This window comes from Gadus chalcogrammus, chromosome 6, assembly GCF_026213295.1.
Source record: "Gadus chalcogrammus isolate NIFS_2021 chromosome 6, NIFS_Gcha_1.0, whole genome shotgun sequence".
Lineage (NCBI taxonomy): Eukaryota > Metazoa > Chordata > Actinopteri > Gadiformes > Gadidae > Gadus > Gadus chalcogrammus.
Genome location: NC_079417.1, coordinates 12,890,043 through 12,912,302, shown reverse-complemented (window position 1 = coordinate 12,912,302; position 22,260 = coordinate 12,890,043). Strand labels below are relative to the sequence as shown.

The 22,260-nt window shown below is 47.1% G+C and overlaps 1 protein-coding gene across 2 annotated transcripts in view; it reads right to left on the bottom strand.

Annotated features, from left to right (window-relative positions):
• Positions 1-22,260, bottom strand: part of LOC130384807 (dmX-like protein 1) — a 43,577-nt gene that overhangs the window by 17,687 nt on the left and 3,630 nt on the right. For both annotated transcript variants that reach the window (XM_056593159.1, XM_056593160.1), the window contains exons 6-31: positions 22,098-22,242; positions 21,735-21,801; positions 21,334-21,515; positions 19,166-19,370; positions 18,035-18,215; positions 17,164-17,340; positions 16,004-16,239; positions 13,812-14,532; positions 13,440-13,561; positions 12,542-12,631; positions 10,654-10,759; positions 10,099-10,215; positions 9,764-9,958; positions 8,351-9,588; positions 7,860-8,118; positions 7,329-7,462; positions 6,049-6,232; positions 5,351-5,461; positions 4,654-4,823; positions 4,215-4,312; positions 3,780-3,945; positions 3,300-3,428; positions 2,930-3,062; positions 1,780-2,567; positions 1,158-1,265; positions 617-784 (exon numbers count right to left, since the gene is read on the bottom strand). In XM_056593159.1, coding sequence (XP_056449134.1) covers positions 617-784; positions 1,158-1,265; positions 1,780-2,567; positions 2,930-3,062; positions 3,300-3,428; positions 3,780-3,945; positions 4,215-4,312; positions 4,654-4,823; positions 5,351-5,461; positions 6,049-6,232; positions 7,329-7,462; positions 7,860-8,118; positions 8,351-9,588; positions 9,764-9,958; positions 10,099-10,215; positions 10,654-10,759; positions 12,542-12,631; positions 13,440-13,561; positions 13,812-14,532; positions 16,004-16,239; positions 17,164-17,340; positions 18,035-18,215; positions 19,166-19,370; positions 21,334-21,515; positions 21,735-21,801; positions 22,098-22,242 — 6,230 coding nt within the window. The remainder of the gene's footprint in view (positions 1-616; positions 785-1,157; positions 1,266-1,779; positions 2,568-2,929; positions 3,063-3,299; positions 3,429-3,779; positions 3,946-4,214; positions 4,313-4,653; positions 4,824-5,350; positions 5,462-6,048; positions 6,233-7,328; positions 7,463-7,859; positions 8,119-8,350; positions 9,589-9,763; positions 9,959-10,098; positions 10,216-10,653; positions 10,760-12,541; positions 12,632-13,439; positions 13,562-13,811; positions 14,533-16,003; positions 16,240-17,163; positions 17,341-18,034; positions 18,216-19,165; positions 19,371-21,333; positions 21,516-21,734; positions 21,802-22,097; positions 22,243-22,260) is intronic.

Sequence of the window (22,260 nt, the reverse complement as noted above, 5' to 3'; positions counted from 1 at the left end):
TGTGTACAAACTCCACACAGAAAGGGTCCCACCCCCTCCCCAGGGTTTGAACCTAGGCTCTTGCTGTGAGGCAGAAGTGATAACCACTGCGACAGCCGGCGAACTCAGTCTGGCCTGCAGAGGAGTGAGCAATCAGTACAACATGTCAGCCAATTGCCCCAGGTGTGTGAGTTAGCCCTTCCCGGCGAACAAATACACAACCCTGCATGCGTCACACGATCTCCGCTTTCATTGAGGACAGGCTCCCAGAGGACTGTGTGCTCAGCCTTTTAATATTGTGCTGCCAAGCCATTACACGCCACTCTCTACACAATGAATGGGTTGTCGAAATGTCATGCGTGTTGGTGTTGTGGGGTGGTAAAGTGTTGCAGGTGAGGTTATTCTTCAGGGGGGAGGGTGGCAGGCAAGAGCATATAGACGGATATATAGTATGTTTATTAAGCTTTAAGCTGCTAAACCGGGAAACTGTTTAAATTGTGTCAGCACAGGGGGTTGACTCAGAGCCAACGCTGGGAGCACGGTGTCAGGTCGGGTTACACGCCTGACTCTGAACAGGAAGTCCCAAGTGGACAGCTACGGGGGCTGGCCGTCCGTACGTCTCCTTGCGCCGACTGACCTGGTGAGACTCCTGCAGCAGCAGGATGAGCTCCATGCGTACGGAGGCCAGCCCTCCACCGTGGGAGCCGTGGAGGCTGCAGTAGCTCAGGAACATCCGGAGCAGGGGCTGGTTGGTCTGGAGCCACAGACGCCGACTGCGCTGGCTCTGGCCACACGGGCTCCCCACCTGCATGGCACACACGGACATCACTCGCCTCGGACACAGTTCGTTGTCATTTTTTGGTCGTGGTGTTTTGACCGGCATTTCTATGTTCAACCCGTGGTTTGTCATCAAATGAGCACGGTCGAGTTGAGTTAAAACATAATTGATTATGCGCAAAGGGGCGTGCCTCATTAATATCATGACATTCTGTAAAATGTTCAAATGCAAGGGAGTGGAGAAACTCTTTAAGCTCAGGGACCGAAAGGTTTTCATCCAAAAACCCATGAGTAAAAACAACAAATGGAGTCCAACAGAGCAAGAAGGAAGGCTTGCGCGAGAGGCATATTTTCTTTTCCGGTATATCCATCTACCAGCATGGTAAGACAGCAGCACCCACCTGCTGGTCTTCTGCTGTTCCAGACCCAGGGTCCAAGCCGGGGACGTCTGGGACGGCCAGCTCTGTGAGACAGGGCCTGTAGCTGCAGCAATGCTGGAGAGCCACCACCTGGGAAAACACAAATTCATAAGAAAGGGACACGGTCCAAATATTACGATTTCCCACTGAAATGGCCAAAAGCGAAAGTGCTTCCTGCCAAAAAGGACTTGTCAGTCTACCAAACACCCAGAAGACTATTTTATTTTGGTTTGGCAGAATCCGTCTCTATGCTTATTCGAACATCTTAAGTTTTCCTTAAATGTGTGTACTGGGCAACAGAAGTCTCTTTTAACATGCCGTATAAGTTCCTCCCCATCAACCCTCAAAGAACTTCAAGAAACATGCATAAATAAGCCAAGGGTGTTATTGCAGTTAGTTTAAACGTGATACAACAAGGACTACGGCAGCAAGGACAAAGCATTTCTGAATATTTTGTAAGAGATTAAGTATTAAACAGAGAGAATAGGAGAGAAAATGTAGGGTCGAAAAAACAACAACACCATGGCCACTTTGGGCCCTTTTATATGGCAGGTCGGTTAACTCGATTAATGGCGCTTGTTGTGTTTGAGATGACGATCGTTACCTCTTTCTCCAGCCACTGGCAGAGCTGGTAGCGCAGCTTCCCCCCGTCCAGCTCGTAGCCTGTGGACAGAGTCCTCAGCTCGTTGGTCAGGATCTTCAGACAGGCGTGGAACTTCAGCTGGGCGGCCGAGATGTCTTCCGACGGCGTCAGGAAGTCGTCGCCGTCCTCCGCCGCCGACGCCGCCTCTGTGAGCGGCGACGCCGAGTCCTGTGCGCTCTGGAACACGCTGCGGTTGCCCGCGGCGCCGCTCTTATCGCTGACGTCTTCCTCGTCGTCCTCCTTGTCGCTCTCCCACTTGATCTCCAGGGCTTCATCGGGCTGCGTCAGCGACGGCTGACTCCAGTCGAAGCTGAGCACCGATTCCGACCGGCTGTTGGACAGGCTCCCGCCGTGCGACTCGTAACCGTTCAAAACCGGCTGAGACCAGTCCATGTCTTTCCCGCCGTTGCCGTCGTCGCTGGCTCCCGCCGGTGTGGCGGTCCCGGCGCTGCCGCCGCCACTGCCGCCGTCCTGTCGGAGCGGGCTCGAGCGTTTGTGGACCTTGGGCATCTTGGAGAGCACCTCCAGGGCCAGCATGGGGCAGCCGGCCTGCAGGTGAGCGTGGGCGGCGGTGAAGAACAGCCGGCGCTCCACCAGGCTGATGGAGTCCGCCCGGCGGCCCTCCGTGGTCAGGCCCACCTTGGCCTTGTCCGAGGAGCCCAGGTGGCGCCTCAGGAGGAGCGGGTGCGTGCGGAGGTAGGTGTAGAAGTTGAACACCTCGGGGTTGCACGGAGACGTGGAGGAGGGGCCTGCAGAACACGGGTCAAGGGCAGGCGTTACAGACAGAGATGATAGAGGGTAGAATATAGACATAGAGGTAGATGGTAAGAGGTAGGGCGATAAAGACAGGAACGGAAATAAGGATAGAAGGCGAGAGGTAGAGAGCGTGAGAAAGAGATAGAGAGAGCATGAGATAGAGAAGTAGAGATATAGAGAGGAAGAGATATAGTGGGTGCTATATCTTTATTACACTTGTCTGTTGTATATTGAGCTATGATCAAGGGACTGAATGTGTGGGTGACCCTGGGTGACCCTCGCAGTTTCCCCCCTCCGGGATAAATAAAGTGTATTCTAGAGAGGCCGGGAGGGAGAGGGAGAGAGCGAGACCTACTGGTCTCTGATGCGGTCCCAGGGCTCCCAGGGTCGGCAGCAGGCTGTTGGAGGAGAGTGTCCAGGGCGCTGCTGTAGTCCTCTAGCACCCAGTGGGCCATGCTGCAGAGGAATGGGTCTGGGTGGGCCTCGATCTGAAACCCATCACCAAACACAAAGCTTATTACACCACTCTCACTTTCTGCCCGCATGAGACAGTCTCCATCTTTTTTTTTCTTCTGCCTGACAAATCTGATATCCTAGTTATTTATAGTTATTGTTGCTATGAGGTTTCAACACAACCCTGTGATTCATTACCTTGAGGAATCATCATTGTGCTTTCTGAAGTCATAAATATTTCATTGGTGTATACGAGGCGCGATCAGACTCGCCTGTTTGTCTTGTCCCAAGATGTGCCTCTGGAGGATCTTTTTGTAGGTGGGGGCCGTCCCGAACTCAGACTCGTACAGTCTGGAGATGACCAGGGCCAGCTGTATGTCCTGCATCTTCTCTACGCACACCTAGAGGGAAAGGACATTTCAAATGCTTTGGCTGACTTTTGATTTGACACCGTTTGGTATTCAAAATGAATACAAACTTGAAAGATAGCCCCGTAGTCCCAAGTGAGTAGACCGGGGTTACAACCGTTTAGTTAAAACAATTCCCTTTGACGGCAAAGAGGTGGAAAGAAGCCAGCAATGCAAGAGGGAACACACAGCAGGTGGTGAGCAGAGGTGCAACCCTTTAGCGTGTGAGCTGCATGTCAATGAGACGGCCTCCCAACTAGAGAGGGATTGACTTTCCCCGAGTGCCACTCACTGCCAAGAGAGAGAGAAGAAAGAAAAATCGCCTGCCCATGGAAATTGCTTTACCTCCACAGCATCCTTGAGGGAACCAGCCAGCAGGAAGAAGGCGGCGGAGTGTTGGAACCGCTGCTTCCCCAGCAGAGAGAAGGCATTCTTCAATGCCGCCTTCCTCCACCGATCCTCGTTGAAGTTATTGCTGAAGAAGTCTGTCATCTTAGGGTTGTTCTGAGACCTGCGGATAGGGAGTCGGCATATTTAAAACAACAGAGTGGATGTCATTAGTCGTCCCCATCTGACAGCATTGATCTCGCTCGCTGAGTGTGTGTGTGTGTGTGTGTGTGTGTGTGTGTGTGTGTGTGTGTGTGTGTGTGTGTGTGTGTGTGTGTGTGTGTGTGTGTGTGTGTGTGTGTGTGTGTGTGTGTGTGTGTGTGTGTGTGTGTGTGTGTGTGTACACAGGAATATTTAAGTACGTGTCTCCCGTCGCCAATGCGTTGTGCTTGCCTGTACAGTCCCCAGACCACCGCCTTCTTCTTCATGGCAAGGTAGAAAATGGCAGCATCCAAGGGATCGTTGTTTCTTTGAAAGGAAGCCTTAGCAACCTGACAGATTGAACGAACAAAAACACAAAAACACAAAAACAGAAAGAGAGCGGTTAAGATTACAGCACTGGCTTCAAAGCGCGGCCCACTTTCGTCCAAATTGGAAGTTACGATTTTATGGGTCATTTCAGAGAACTGCAGGCGCAGAAACAAGTGTGTCGTTTGCCGCCGCATCAGCAAAACCGAAAATTGCCCTGCTTTGATGGCCATTTGTATTCAATGGAGAAGCGCAATCCAAATTGAACATGGTGGCCAGTCATGCCTCACGGCTTAACGGTAACAACAAAGCATGACCTGTTAATACATTGCATGTCGTGTTCTCTCAGGCTCTCCTCCCGTACCTTCTCGATGCACCGTCGCAGCTTGTTGGTGCTGCGGAGCCACCAGCCCAGGCCCATCGAGCGCAGCTCGGTCCAGCTGGGTTCCCCTCTCTGGTGGGCGGGCAGCATGTTCAGCAGCTCCTCCTCCGCCTCCGAGTGGAAGGCCCAGGCAAAGTGACACGTGGACAGGCCTGGAGGGGCGCAGGGGCCAACACAGCAGCGGTCACACGACGCTGAGGCTTCAGGTCATTTACCGTGCAGACAGACACAATGAGTTCCCTTGTTTTCTCCTTTTAGTTTTGAAGCTCTGGTTGTTTAGGAGCTTTGGTTGTTTAGAGACAGAATAATGACCGTGAAGTGGTTGTATAGGAAATTAAAGTGTGTGGAAAAAGTATTGTGTAAAAAAGCTTTGACACTAACTGTGGGCACAGTTGGAGGAACACACCAGAAACACCCATCGGAGGGGAACAAGGAGAGATGCCTTACTTTGTTGCACGGACTGTCGTAACTCAACAGTGCACACTGGCGTCAAGCCCCCAATAAAACAGAAGATCCTTCACTACAAGTGCATTTATGGAGGATACGGAGAATAACAACCTGATGCTTTAATGGTATGACACTAAAAAGAGCCTGGATCAGCACTGTGAGCTCCCATTGAGCACGGTTCCCCGTTTCTTAAAACGGTATCCATTACAACGACCTATTTTCATGAACATACCTTGCCGTAACAGTTGGGCCCTATGTGCAGGAGGAAGAGAGGTAGAGAGGAAGGTATGCAGCCTGACAGCCAGCAGGAACCTCAGGCCACAATCATCCAGGGTCTCTCCACCTGGAAGGGAAATGGAGGAGAACCTCAATGCCCGCTGGCGCTCGCCTGCTGTCACATGTACACTCATGGCCAAGCTGCTCAGACTCACTTGGCTCCCAACTGGGCTTGCAGAAAATACACCCAGGATTTATTTCACACAGCACATGGTGACTTTCGGGGGGGCGAGGTTGGGCCAAGTATGAGAGAACACATCTCAAACAACTCTATTGTTTTTATTTCGAGCGGTCTGCCAGTTTCTCCGGTGAGTATCGCGACAACAACAAAAAAAACGAAGGCTGAACTGACTATACAGCTGCTGGCACAGCCATGATGAAGGTACGGGTGGCTCTATTCAGCTCTTTTAAGTACTTTTGGAGGGAGCACACACAGAGCAAGGCAACACGAGTTAGTTCATATTCACAGCCGCAGAAACAGAAACCGTGTGGCTTTCAGAGGAGGACACCTCGGAAAGCCAGGGGACACTTTACCATGGACACGTCTCAATATCATTCAGAAACGGAGGTTATTACCCCGTCAGAAAAGAGATTGATAGAACAGGGAAGCCCTTCGACACAGTGAGCAGGCGACGGGCTCGGCAGCAGCGGTACCTTTGCGGTTGTGGCTGTCCCGCAGGTCGGTGCTGGTGGTGGCGATGGTGTCGGCCAGCGCCATGAGGGACATCTGCTCCATGCTGGTGAGGCCCGGCAGGCTGGAGTGGATCAGGTGGTTGGACAGCACCTGGGCGTGCTCGGGTCCGAAGAACGTGGGGCTGTACTGGGACAGGTCGATCACCTGGCGGGACACGGGCAGGGCAACACATGGAACGGGTTTTGGACACAGATCAGGGATGGATTGAACAGCAATTCTTAGACATATGTCCATTGATTGTTATTTTTTTCAATGATAATTTGATGGCTTAGAAAGTCAGGGATGGTTAGTGGAGTATGAGGGCGAATGAGTAAAAATCACGATAAGTGCATAATACGTGCTATATCGAAGCATTTCACTTGCCAGAGGACAGAGGAATAAAGCTTTACGATCCTGTAAAAAAAAAAAAATGCAGTAAAAAGCCAATGCCCAATTTGCAAGATGGATTGTTTTACAAGTGTATACACTACAGCCCTATCCGAAGGGGATGGTCACCTTACTGCACAGAGACGGCCTGCTGGGATTTAAGGCCTGAAAATGGTCTCTGGACAGGTTCTGTGGGGTAGGTCAGTAAGCTATATTAAGGTTCATCTTCTCCACGGCAGTATAATCAGGTCTATATGGCCCGGGGTGTCCATTCATTTTATTCACTGTGTGGTCTAACTGGATACCTCTGAGGAAGGTGTTTGATCATATCCATAAATCTCTTTGATGGTGACGTCATGGCTGGTCTCTCTGATCTCTCACTACAAGTAACCATAGCAACATGGGAGCTTGAGCAAGCATTCGAGTGGGAATACGCTCTTGAGAGAAGGATCTCTCAAACGACCATCTCTCAAAGATATTTCAAATTGTCTTTACACTGTTTGTGTAATTCATTCCACAACTCTAATAAAATATTATTTTTTTTTAAATCCAATTCAATCCTCTAAACAGTAGCTCCTTGACTTAACAACATCATCCGATTTATCCATAAATGAATGATTTATTTGTTTATTAAGATGTATAAAGTAGACAGAGAGGGCGGTGAAGGTTGAGGGTGACCTTACGTCATCGCCAGAAAGATGGCAGACACCACCGCTTCCAGTTAACGGATTTTGGTCACACCTTACACAAATTTAACGCTGCGCTACGAACGCCTAGGAAACAGTCATAAACCTTCCCAAGGATTTAATATGACCTCTTACATAGAGAAAAAAAATAAATAATAATAATGTTCCCCTAGCCAATCAAAACCAACCTTATTCACGGCCTCCTCTTGATCACTGTCCAGAGGCTCCAGGTCAGCCGTGCTGGGCAGGTGGAACAGCTCGTCATAGGCATCGGTCTGACTGGACCCGTGCCCGCTGTCGCCGCCTACGCTCCCCGTGGTGACTGCAGGGACAGCCGTGAGGCACGAGAGAGAGAGAAAGAGAAAGAGAGAGATGGGGAGAGAGATGAGAAACCGCCATTCAGATAATAGGAGACATGAAGTGAAATCAAAGCTGCCATCTTCATTCTCATGCGCACTGCATCCACAGGAAGCGAAAATGTACACAAAACCACACAATGAGTAATTTCCAGACAGAGAAATACATGTGTGTGTATGCATGCATATGGTAGCACAATATAAAAGTAAGAAATAATGAAACACTTTTCAATCTATAAGTAGAACCACATGCGGATGCAAATGCAAAACATTTGAAACAACATGTGGTGGATTCCACGGAATAACAAGGATCTGTATTGATCCTTGTTCTCTCTACGTCCCAGTGGAACGGCATGCGGCTACCCGTTTTGGGGAGGGTGTCCTGGTCGGCTGCCAACAGAGCGTAGAGAGGCAGGGGGGGGATGGAGTTGATCTCGGTGTAGTCCGGAGGGGAGCCCTCTCCCTTCATGAACATCTTGTTGTCCCGGGCCGTGCTGCCTCCGGCGCTGATGGTCCGAGATCGCACTCGTTTGTTCAGGTGGCTGGCGTTGTCTTTGAGAGTCACGACCTCGCCCGCGATGCACTTCACCAGGTGAGACAGAATGGCCTTGGCCCGGTGAACCTAGAGACAACACGAGGAGGATTAGTATTGATATCATTTGTATATTGAATGTGATTGACTATAGTGTAATTTATATTGCATTTATCTCTGAAAGTGATAATAATAAATCCATACAAATAAGCTTCTTTGTTTTCTAAACCCAATTTTTACTGTCACTACTAACAACCTTTTTAAATCCAAATAACCACATGACCGAATAAACCATGCCTGGATAGTTCTGCCATTCTTTTACCTTTCCCAGATCCATGAGCTCGATCAGCTGCACGGGGTGGTACTGGGGCAGGGTGGGGAAGAGCTGGTGGGCGGCCTCAAACAGCCCAAAGTCCTCCATCTCCACGGGGAGGTCGTACGCCGTCCTCTTCCCGCTCAGCTTCTGCGCCAGGCTCGTCATGGAGCGGGTCAGGCCCTTCTTGGGCGGGGCCAGCGTGGACAGGCCTCCCCCTGGACTCAGCGCCTCCTCCTGGCTTTGCCGCACGGCCGAGAGGAGCGAGGACACGCTGCTGCTCAGGTCCTCGGGGCCGGCGGCGGCGATGGCCCTGGGCGGCGCGGGCGGCTGCCACTGGGAGTAGACGTGCATCTCGCAGTCCATCCCCACCACCAAGATGCCGTCGCGCACCCAGGAGAGGGAGACGGGGATGGGCGGGGAGCCCTCCACCGAGGACACCAGGTCCACGGACCGCAGCAGCACCAGGCGGGACGCGTGTTGGTTCCGGTCGGACGACATGCACACCTCCGGGGGCGTGCCCGAGAGAGGGCCGTACATGTAGAGCTTGGTCCCGATGCCGACCGTTAAGATGTGGGACCCGTCCTCCTGGGACACCCAGTCCAAATGCACTAGGTTCTTCCCGGTGCACGTGAGGCTGTTCTCGGTGGGCGGGGAGAGCTCCGCGTCGGGGCTCCGCGCTGTGCTGCCGTTGCTCTGAGGGGGGGCGGTGGAGCCGTTACTGTCGAGGACCAGCGTCTGCTCAAAGACCCACTGTGAGCCCCCCGTGGATTCACATTGGAAAACACTGATGTGGACTAACGATTCCCTGTTGCTAGTGGAGTAGGGGTTGGGAATGATGTTCGGAGTTTGGTTTGTGGCGTGGCTGGGCTTGATGATGGGTTTAGCGTTCATGTAAGGAGTGGAAGATATTGTAGGGGGAATGCTCAAGGATGGCTGAGAGTTCATCTGCGGGCTGGAGTTCACCGCCGCGTTCGGCGTCTGCCTGTAAGCCACGGCGATGCGACTGTTATGACAACAACTGATCTCTATTGGCCGTCCCGGGATGGTCACTGCACTGCAGTTGGCCAGTCCCTCCTCCACGAGCAGCGGCCACTCCTCCCAATGGTAGCCTAGCTTGGTCGTTTCCGAGGGCGATGCTGCCGCGACGCTGCACTTCCAGAAGCGCACTTTTCCATCTGAGCAGGATGTGGCAAAGAGGTACGGTGCACGGCCAGCTGGCAGCAAGGAGGAGGCACTCAAGTGACCTAGAAGAAGAGTTCACCATCAAACACTTCATAAAGTACCAGAATTTGTTTGTCATTCAAAGTGTGTGTGTGCTTGCGTTCGTGCGTCTGTGTGTGTGTGCCTGTGTGACTTTGTGACTGTGTGTCTGCGTGCGCACAGCCATCCTTCATGAGCAGGTGGTTCAGAACAACACACCTGCCGAGGGGGTCACTGTGATGACCTCCACCCCAGCAGGGAGGGGCATCTCCTGGCTGTACAGCCTGTGGGTGGTGAGGTGGAGCCGGCTGGCGCTCTGCAGGCTGGAGGTGCAGGCCTTTGTCCTCTGGGGCAGCGGGGAGCGGAGTGGCGGAGAGGACTTTGAGGACGCTGCGACCTTCTCTGGGGTGTCTTCTGTGAGAAGAGAAACAGAAACAAAGGTTTTTTTTAACAGAGCAGTTAGAGCAGGTTATTTCGTCGTTAGGCGGATGTTGCATATAGCTGCCCAGGCGTTCGCAACAGCTGTGACCGCGTTGGTCTCTAGCGGGGCCTACCCATGGTGACGGGCCGCGCGGCCAGGTGGAGATGCCACATGTGGAGAAGGGAGCGGCCTGTCTGGGTGAACTCGACCACGACCAGGAAGAACCGCGCGGAGAAGCCAGTTTGACAGTCTGTTGGTGGAAGACACACACAGAGAAGATCAAATTAATTTGTCAATAATCATTTATATTCCATAGCCATTGCTCCAAAGACATTAATCACATCAAGAGGGCCATGCATGTTTGCAGAGTAAATATGTGATCTATATCTTCACCAAACCAAGACGCTCTACTTAAATGTGAAGTACTGCAGGGCTTGTTGACTGTGGCATTGTTTAGTAATTAATCATGAAATTATTTAAATTATGATGAGTCATCATCGTTTTGAAAAGTGTTTTCTCATGCAAGATGTGTCAATTTTTTTTTTTTTTAATTAGCCTACGGTTTTAACACACGTTTCTTTAAAATGTTATAGTACTACAACTCTCTTGAGTCCTCTCAATACAGCCTACAAAATCTCCCATGATGCATTCTGATGTACAAGCCCAACAGGAGTACGTCTGAGTGTACCGGATTGAGCAGTGACAGGGAATTCGGTGGCAGTTTGGTTCCCATCGTCATTGCCCAGAATGAGGTCCTCTTCAAACACATGGAGTAGCTGGGTCTCCTTCCCCTGCTGCACAGGGACCAAAGCAGAACACATTCCCCATTAGAGGAGACCCAGTGCTGGACTGCTGGAACTGGGCTTGTCGGCCCGGCTGGGAGCCGCAGCGCCGCAGGGGAGCCGGATAATAATAGGTCAGGCCCCCGACACAGCCGAGCGGTGTCTTCATCAGAGCTGGGTCACCGACCTGACACCATGACACAAGTTGTTCCCCAGTGTGCACGACTCCGTCTGTGTGCCTGGACAGACTTGATAAGGGCCCGTCAGAGCTAGCTTGCACTGTACATGAATGCTGGCATTTGTGTAAGAAAATCGGTTGAACCATCAACAAATCTGGGCTTTGCTGACTAGAGTTGGAAGGTGGATATCTGGCACAAAATGAGGCTAATTATCATGGATCATGTACCCAGCATAAATGTGTGGGTGTAGATTGTACACCTACACATTTATGCTGGGAACACTATTTGTTGATGGTTCAACCGTTTTTTCTTTACCAGACTATCCTGTGGTGTCGGGTGTATTAAAAGACTTCTTTAACGATCTGGGCCTCACCAAATCGTAAAATCACATATTAAACAATATTTATGTTCCGATATCTTTTAGAAGTAACAGCAGGACGCGGGCAAAGGATTGTCATGTTGGAAAGACGATAGCCAATTGGAAGCCACGCTGACATAATACGTAATACCAAGAATGCATTGAGTAATTATAACGGAAGCCATGGCGGCAAAAACAAATTTGTGGTGGTCTTCCGAATTGGATATTTTGGGTTGCAGGAGCTAGTTCCTCCTGAGAGTTGTCGCCCACTTAAGTCACGATTTTGATCGCAAGCGAAAATCCGGACTGGGATGTTGAGGAATTGAATCGTTTTGTGTATAGTGTGCTTCAACACATAATGGACAAAACATTTAAATGTACCAAGCTCCAAATACAAGTAGCGGGACAATTTTTTTATAAAAATATTGGGATTGCGTGAAAATGCGCGAAAGTTTTTGTCTTCACATCGCAGGGTTCATGAATAACCTTTCCAGGATGCAAAGAGTCTGCTGTGAATCATTTAATGGCAAGGCTGCTTTAATTTAACTGTTTTTAACTTATGTATTTGGTTGTTATTCCTCCACCATTATTCTTATTATGTATTGAATAAGAACAAGTTGTTAACTGGTGCAGTAACAATATTAATCAGCAATATAATTTATCATAGATAGAGATTAAATCCTGGGGTAAACCTCAGTATTTGTGTTACAAATAATTTAAAAAAACAGTTGATGAGAACGACTACTTCTATAAAAGTGTATTTATCTTTTGGGCAACAAGGCTAACCAGACCAACACTCCATGCAAACATACGGTAAACTATTAGCCGAAATTCTGAGACGAAAGTTAACTCATGTCACACCTGAAATAAATGGTGTGAAAACAACATCCACGTTATATGCTCGTCATAGGGATCACAGACCAAACACAACCATTGGCTTTGGAACATGCTATGCTTCTTATGCATTGTTTATAATCTCATCCTTTTCTACACTTGCAGACTTTCTTGCTGGGAGCCAGCAGAAAAAAAACAACCTTTCATTTTGAGCGTTGAAATTTCTTGTTAAAAAAACACAACACACTGTTGCCTTCTCTCCTCTGAATCATCTGAAGTCGAACATATTTCAACCGTTCTGGCAACAGAATCTATTCATCCCTTCACAAATTGTAACAAAACTGTTTTCATAATATATATTAAGGTGCTTAAAATAGGCATAAGGGATTAGGTCAAAAAACATATTTTAGACATAATACTTACAAAGTCAGTGATAGCATCCAGCTCAATAACACAACCAGGTTTGGCTGTGGACTGTTGACTGATGATGTTAAACACCTCCCCAACATATTTCTGCAGTGAGAAAAGAAAGGATTAACAAAATAAAAGGATTAACAATATAAAGCAATTGGGCCTGGCATGACAACTGCTCACGGCATCTTTCAGAAGGAATTCTTTGAACCTGCTAAAAAGATAAATACTATTCAGATGCTGTTCAAGGCTTTTTTTGAAATGTGTTCCTTTTAAAAGGTCTCTGGTAATTTAATGTCTTCCATTTACTACTTATCAAGGTATTGCTATTTACAGATCGTATCATACAAAAAAATAAAAAAGGCGTACTAGTCAATATGCCAATTACACAAATGTGTTTCTAGTTTTTCAGGCCAGAAATGCCTATACAATTATACTCTAGATTGTAATTAGCAGTAATAAGGTTAAACAAATATTAACAAATGAAGATCATCCTACTAGTCTAGTTATAGAAGCAACAAATATGTTTGTAATGTCTGCATGGCTCCTTTAACCATTGTGTGTGGGCACATCCAAATTTCATCATGTTTTTTGTGAAAAGCTATACAATTATTAATCCAACATTAAAGATCCTACATATTATGCCACATTGCTACTATGGTAATCTAGATTAAAAAAATATAGATATATTTTAAGTGGACACTATCGTTCAAGGTGTTCTAGGCCTGACAACCACATTCAAATACTATTACACCTGCCGCACCAGTGGAGCAAAGGGTCCAGACAATCACTGAGAATGTTGTTGTGCATGTACAAACAAATGGTCATTGTGTGACACTTGCCTCATGACTACCAATCAGCCGAACCACTGTGCTAGAATACTACGCTATTATTGTGGCTGTAAACTTACACATATGTCAGGGTTGGACAGCTCACTGAGGAGTTTCTTGGCTTCAATAACAGCCTGGTACAGTCTGAGTGAATGACCGTCACTGGCTACAAAGCAGGCACTGGGAGAGTTGCAATACGCCCCTATAAATAAAAAGGAAAACAAAGACCAATGAATAGTGGATATTACAGAAACAACAAAGAGCGAACCAAATAGGAAAAGAACTGGGTGGAGGAAATGTCATGTTTGTTGGCTATAATTAGTGGTCAGACAGATATTAATGTTGTTTCTTCAGCCGAAATAAATCAAAAGGGTTCACTACAAAAGCACACGAGCACGGCACAGAATCCCAATGCAGACCCAAGCTGCCCCTGAACCTCTTTAATCACCCACCCAAACAGTTGCTGGGGATGAGCGCCGGGAGCCAAGCCACGTTGGCGAAGGCGGAAGCATGCAGAGAGTTGATCCGGGCCAGCTCCGAGACCCCTCCTGAGAAGGAGAGCGGCCCCACGGGGTCCACCCTCCACAGGATCAGCTCACTGTAGATTGCGTTGGGGTCCTGGGAGACCACGCCCAGGGACACCCGGCTGGGGCGCGGGCCCCGTCCGGCCGGGGCGGCCCGGGAGAGGCCTGAGGGGCGGGCGCCAGGCGGCGGCGGCGCCAGCCGGTCCACGTCGGGCGTGCAGAGGGCGTTGTGGTGCGAGGTGGTGAGCAGCAGCGGCAGCAGCGAGTGGCAGGCCAGGTCGTTGAGGTGGAAGCGGTGGCCGCAGTAGCGCGACTTGTGCGAGACGCTGAGCACGGTGGAGAAGGCCGAGTCCTCGGCGAAGCTCACCGCCCACTGGTTGAGGGAGCCGTCGGCGTGCGTGGAGATCATGAGCACGTTGGGCGTGAAGATGCTGAGGCGGAGGCTGCTGCCGGACGCCGCCTTGCCCTGACCGCCGTAGCTGATGAGGGCGGAGGTGGAGCGGGGCAGCGTGCCTCTGCACGGCCACTGCCGGCAGTGTTGGACGGCCAGGTCCACGTTCTTGTTGCAGGCGTACATGGTGACGCTGCGGCTCAAGGTGTTGGCGTCGCCGGTGGGGAACGCCACCGGGATGCGGGACACGAAGGACACCTGAGAGATGAAGGGAGGAGGGAGGGGGAAATGTTTGGCGGGGGTGGGGGTTCTAGATGAATAGCGACTGGGTTTATACATCGCTTTTTCAAGGCAAGCCGATTTTATTTGTGTTCCAACAAAAGCTAACTCGACCCCTCGGAAAAACAACCACAGCTCTCAAGGAAGAAAACTCGAGAAGGATTTCAGGAGCGTGTTGAGGAACGCATTAATCGCTTAACAGTTAGATATGGTTTCGCCTCGCTTTATTTGGGGAATCCTGCTTGAGCCCACGAATAAAGCATTGAACGAGAAGTATTGACTCCACTGTCTATTTTGGACAGAGATTGGACACTTGCTCCTTGATTTGATCGTACTTCTTGAAGAGGCATCCCTCCTTCCAGGGAAAGTTAGGAGTGCAATAGGTGCCAAAATCGATGCGATATAAATGGAAGCACAACAAAGTTATGTTGAAATTATTGATGATTTCAAAATCAATCCTCAATGTGAGCTGGTCTAATCTTCCACACTAAAAGAGTGATCAAATCGGATGACAAATAGTACCATGGACGGTATGTACTTTTTGTGACAAGCAAGGCCAACAGTATTTCACAATATCTTTGCCAAAATTAACTAAAGTGGAAATGACAGAGGGTGAGTTATCGGCTGCTATGCCTGGCTAGCCGGCCAAGCAGAAGCCACTGTCCATTGTAAAGCGGCTGATAAAATGCATCAAGGAAAATTGAAATTTTATATGAAGTCACACTTAATTAGAATACCATTAGCTGAATGGCTACAGAAGAAGCCATTAGAATGGGAGAGAGGCAATCATGACTGTCAAAATGATTTACATTCTGAATGATATCCTGGCTAATGCACACTTTGCGATGTCATTTAATAAGGAAAACACATTAGGATTCGCAAAATGGTCAAATTGAATAAATCCATCAGTATGGACATTACAGGTGCCACACAAGCATAATGAATTTCTTTGTTAGGGGAATGGATGCTCATAATTTGGATGTAAAAAAATAAGTGTGAAGAGAAGAATCAATTGTAAAGCCAGGATAAACAAAAAACCTTAACCTTACCTTAAAACAGAGCCTCTAGGCCAGACATTGTCATCCATTTAATGACTTATTTGATTTAAGACCTAATAACACTAACACTATACAGGACTAAAAGAAAAGGAATGTAGAGCAAGGATTGAATGCAAGATTATCATAAACAATACACTACTCAGCAATACTAAGTTTGTTGTTCTACAGGTTCCAGGTTGCAATTAGCAACACCAAGGGAACGGTCATTATTTCGCCCTAATGGAGACCATTATCCCCCCAGATAATAACCTATTAATTCCTCACACACACACACACACACACACACACACACACACACACACACACACACACACACACACACACACACACACACACACACACACACACACACACACACACACACACACACACACAACAATGTAAACACCTACCTGAGCTTGTCTGTACATGGCTGGCTGGTATTCATCCAGCCAGTCCACGTTCCAGACCAACAGGGAGCCGTCCATAGGGTGGATGCTGAACAACATGTCCGCCCCTTTGTTCCACTCCGCCAGCAACACCTCCACCCGGTGCTCCACTGCCGCCAGCTCCGAGGACCGCCTTTCAGACCCCTTGGGTTCAGTTGAGGTAGCGTCTGCATCATCAGAGTTGACTTCCTCTTCTGGCTCTGGAAGAAAATGTCATCATTTACACCTGACAAAGCTGATCAAAATAAGGAGAGTGCTGCAAAATTGTTCACCTAGAGACCACTGTTCCACTGCTCTGAATCACACGCTACCATTTATACTTTTTATATAAAATAAATGTATAATGGAAGTCAACCCCATTCTCTGAGACTTCAACTAGGTACTTCAGACTTCGCAACTCTGTCAATTTTTTACCTCTAAAGTCTGTTCAAACATTTAACAATCATTACACTAACTACACTGACAGATCTTCGATATTAACCCTTGTTGAGATTCAACGGCCTTAGTGTAAAACCTGTTTCGTATATTTTGATTTGGTCTCATTGACTTCCATCCTTTGAGCTTTTTTAACATAGAAACACACTGTAAAGACATTCTGCTGTCTACTTCTACTGATCATGATCGGGTGCAATTTACAGATGCCTGAGAAACCGTTTTTGAGAATGAGCATTTTAATTTGAGGCTAGGATCTTCATAAATGGCTAGGTGTCTGCTCCCGGTAGAAGATACAAGGCTAATGCACTTAAACACAAGCTATTTCACGGCATGCTATCTAAACAAACAATAGATGTGTCATGAAAGCTGAGACTCCACCGAGTCTCATCATTAGGCTGATATGTGAGCTAATCTTGATATACTCGATGTCAAAGAATAACGTCAATGCACGACAAATGTTGTTATTTAGAGACATAATTCAACCCCAATTCAACCCAAATAGTACATAACTATTGCTCTCTTGACCAAACTTCATTCAAATCAGTTAAAACTTGTTATTACACATTTCTCTCAATCTTCTTTCAATTTAATCTCACTTTACACTACACAGCCTTCACTGCATTTTCTGCAGGAAATGCATTTTCTAGTTTCTTTTTTACAACAGCCGTGTGCAACAGCCGTGTGCACACCTTCCCGTGTAGGCTCAGCCTCGTTCTCCAGACTGCCCCGGAGCTGCTGGAGGAAGACCTCCATGGCCAGAGTGAGGTGGAGCTCCTTGTTGTTCAGCCAGTGGACTGTGAAGGGCCCTCCCGGTTCCTCATCGTCTCCCCCACATAGAGAGGAGATGGAGGGGAGCAGGGGGATATCTGGGATAAAGACATTCAAAGATTTGCCATCAGGACTGTGGGTTGAAATAGGCAACTATAAAGCCTGCAACTATAACATTTCCATCGAATGCCATCTAAATATCCCAGAAATAAATATGATATGCCGCTACGAATATAAGATGTCAAAAATGTGTGAGTCAAAAGGGAAATTGCAGACAATCCTGTTTAACAGCCGGTAAGAATAGATCATTTTAGACAATCGGGGGACCTCTTTGTGGCTTGCATCAGATTAGACTCCATTTAAAAACGCCCTAACGCACCTATTTAAATTGGCGGTGTAAGTGAAAAGTGGGCTTATACCCACTTTTCTTAGTATAGTACAAGATTGCTTTTAATTATATAACTAATAATACAATTAATTTTCCTTTTTGCCAAGCCCATTCTTAAATTTTGGATAAGATAGGAGATTCTTGAACACCATCTACTTCATTGCATTAAAGACGTTTTCACGATAAAATCCTTAGGTTATTAGACTGTATAAAATATGAATCCCAAATATGTATTATGAATTCTAAATGTATTAAATGGTTTAGTGTTGGAGATAGGGCTAACCCTGCTTGCGCGTAACAAGCCTTTCATAATAATTTCATTTAAATACGAATGGGCTTTATTTATTTTAAAAATACCCATTTCTCCTAATAATAAAATTAATGTATTTTCAAATGGTCGCCACCTGTGGCTGGGTTGATGCTGGCTGCGATGTGGAAGTGACACAGAGCGTTGGCATGGGGAAGGCTGTTGCTGCCTGATTTGTGGCTGTAGTGCCTCCCGTTCAGGTGGGGCAGGCAGCCTGTAACAGAGGGATGGGCCACGCCATGGAAAGAAGGCATCCCATAGGAGTCCTGCAGGTTGAGCTGGAACAGAATACACCAATTAACTAACGCATTGTTCCACCGTTAAGGGTGGAAGAAAAGGGGAGTGACTCTCCCTACGAGGAGGAGGGCCAAACCTCCTGTTCAAGACATTAAAAGTTACCGAGTTTCTTCATTTTATAATTTTCTGGGGGAATTTTAGAAATACCACACACACACACACACACACACACACACACACACACACACACACACACACACACACACCTTACTTCCTCTCTGAGTGCAGTCAGAGAGGACATAAGGACAAGGATAATGTGAATGTTAATTTCAAATAAAGTACATTTTATATGTTCGAGGAAAATGAGGTTAACGGAGACAAACAAATGAAAACCTCTTATCAGTTTACACTGACCTATGACCAAAGAGACGTAGAAAAGTAGATAACTCATTATAAATAAAAAACTTTGAAAAGAAGGTTAGAGCAATCTTTAGGAGGTGGTGGCACAGATTACAGCAATCAGGCCAGTTTTCCCTCACTGATGTTTCTCTTAAGCCCTACAAAGCTCAGAAAACCATCTTTGTGTCTGATAGCCAATTAATTTTCCCTTTAACTCCTCTAAAGCCTCTTCTCTTCTGTGCTTTTTTTTTTTCTACTCCCTCCCCATCTCTTATCTCTGCTCTATGCTAATTTGCAAAATTAACAGTGGAGCCGGTCGTCGGGTTTGAATTCCCCACGAAAAAAAACCAAGTGTGCTGGAACTAACAAAGGGATGGAGGAGAGGATATTTCCATTTTCTTTAATAGAATAGCTTAACATCTTGCGTGCTGGTTTGTCCACTTTGTTAAGGGCTTCACAAAATAACCGCGTCGTTCTCGTCATCCACAAAGTTGCACGTCCTCATTCAATTAGGACCTGGCGGTACCCTTGCGACCAGAGGGCTGTGTTCCACTTCAGGCATCACAGTAAAACATGCTACAATTAGTCTCACCTGCAGCGGTGCCCTTCCCTGTGACCCCTCCTCGGAGCCGTTCTTCCTGCAGGGCCCAGACGGTCGCGGCGGGTCACCCTGTTGACCGGTGGCGTGGTTGTTATGGTGACTGGAGAGGAGACTGTCGTCGGGCAGGAGGGTCTCGGCCCAGAGGCGACACACGCTGTCCTTACAGCAGGTGAGCAGCACGCTACACACCGACCCTCTAGTGGGAAAACACGGGACACAGACGCTCAATTTGGGACGTTTATGGGAAGACGGAAGCGTAGAAGTGTGACGTAAAGGCGTCGTCATCGATTATGCTGCTCCGATATAAGGGAACAGCTGCAAGATCGGCAAGGCAAACTTAACTCTTTCACAGCAACAAAAGGTTATACTCTTGTCATTTTCCAGATTTACTAGGAAATACACTGCATTAGAATGGGGAATGAATCAGGAGTTTTGTTTAATTTCAGTAGACTAATAGGCATAATTATGTACACACATACATGTATCGAAGGGTATCTTCCAAAGATAAACAATGGTAGGCCTGTCCATTTCTAATAAAAATGTTTCCTAAATTCCCATATATAGCAGCAGACAATATTGTGTGTCAGATTAATAGAGGTTCCGTAACCCAATGTGGTCGTTTTTGGACCACATTTCCTGTACGTCCATGTTAGTGGCTCATCACATTAGACTTGCATCACATTATCCTTTGAGTCAGAGGACAATTTCAGGTCAGACCAGGATATTACAGCTGGGGACATAGGTGTTTGCGACTAACCCATTTTGCATGAAAAATGGTTTAATTTCCTGCAAATGTTAAACTACCCTTAGTGAAAACCCAAAGGAATTAACATTTCAGATATCAGGGGTCTGTATAAATTAGATGTTATATGCATACTACAGCATGCACTTCAACACAAAGTGCAAAATGTAAAAGCTAATAAAATATGTTAATGAAATCCTTTTAATTATCCGTTTAATTAAAGATTGAGTGCACATTGCATTCGTAAAATGACACAATTCTATGTACAACTGCAAGGGTGGGGCTCAACATAGGGGAGGGATGTGTATTGATCAGGAAAAAATCAAAAAGCTATTGTTTGATCCCTCTCTTCATGAAAGGAACCAACCAGATGTTCTTTCAATGTACATATTTGACTGAAATACAAACGTACCCGTTTGTATTGACCAGGAGCCTGGTCCAGCCCAAAGGCTGTAACCTGACACAATAGCTTCTCTGTTATTAGTTTAGTTAGTCTACACCAGTTGAGCCATCACAAGTTGACAGAAAGCTCCCTCAACTCGGGGCGGTTTGGTCTCAAAAGAAGTGCCCGGTTCCTTTGTTTCACTCTTCATTTACATTTCAGCAGAAATAGCACTACATTTCAACAGTAACTTTAGATCCAATGGATATGCTAATCCCCATGTGTAAGGCTTGAGACTGGATGTTATTGTGTCTTTTTGGGGATGTTGTCGCAAACTTTTACTTCGCTCCATTCCCCATTGTTTCAGGTTACTCTCTACCAAATGTCATACTGTACATATGTACCTAGGCCAACAGAAATAATAAAAGCTAGCAGAAAACATCCTTAGGACTGGACTTGGCTTCCGGCTTATGTCAAAAGGTAAAATATTGAATTTCAAGTAGAAAATGCAATTCATGCTGAAAATGCATTTAAAAACATAACCTAGCCTTAAACCATAGCCTCATTCTCGTACTATTATAAATTGGACGTGGTCATGCTCAATAGAAGCAGAGAAACACGTGGAAGTCCCATATGTGTCTTTCCTTTGAAGTTGGAGAGGGGGGAAATGTTTTAAAGACACGACTGTTATGTCAAATAAGAAGCAAGTCTCCATCGGGATCCATGGGAATATAACAGTGGATCTTTACAGATAAACGCCCGATGCTCAACAAGTATAGATTGTTTTTATGGAATAGTCTCTAGGTGATGGATCGTAGGAGAAGATGGGCCTCAATGTCTGTAGAGTATGATAAGAAAGAAAGAAAGAAAGAAAGAAATCCTAACAAAGGCTTAACATAGCAATAGTTCAGCACTAAAGTACAAAACAATCTCAATAACAGAGGACATATTTATTTTTATTTTTCATGCTCTGTGCAATGTCTTACAAGGGAGTAAAACATCCTGATTGACAACCTCTGAATCGACCTCCCTTACCGGGGCATGTACTTGCTAGTCTGCCTCCAGGAGAAGCCAGTGACGGAGCGTGGATGGGCCAGGTAGACGAAGGAGAAGGCCAGCTCTCCATGGGCTGAGCCCGCCTCCGGGGGTGTGAAGAGGCTGGACACTCCCGACTGCCACTTAATGGTGCTGTACCATACCTTCACCAGGCAGTCATCCTGCATGGAGGTGGCACAGGGTAGAATGGCGGAAGCCAGTCAAACGACAGGACAACTTCTGTTCAAACGTCTGGATACGGTGAGGGTTAACATTCAACTACTAGCAGCTATTTTAATGTTGATGTTACTGTTGTTAAAAACAATTAACATGCAACTAGTCAACCGTACATGGGAAATCGAAGCCAGGGTAATTAAGAAATAGGTATGGGGACAACTTACAAGTCCAGCTGTGGCAAAGAATTCTCCATCAGGAGAGAACTTCATCAGATTGACGGGTGATGCTGTCCTATAGCAAGGGAAACCAGAAATTAATGAAGTCGACTGTGCAAACAGAAGGCTAGTGCAGTAGCTCCCACAACCGCTGGGCATGCCCACTAGTTAATGAGCAATTTATTAATTTATCATTCACAATATATTTATATAGCACAGATGTTACTTAACAGTGCACATCAAAATCAACATAATAAAAAGGCAATTAAAACATGAACAAATAAAAGCTTTAAAAACCAGGCACAAGAGGAGAATAGAGTAATTCCGCCAAATGTTCAACACAATGCAATGAGTGCAATATCTCGTCCTCACCTGCTGAGCCAGATGCACCTCCATGGAGACGGAGGGCTGTCAATGGTCAGCTCTGTGGGCTTCCCTTCCTCCTCATGGTCAGCACCTGGCCTAGCGCTGTTGGACCACAACTGGAGGCTGTTGGAGCCTGTCAACAGATACCTCCCTGGAGGAGCCCGAGGCA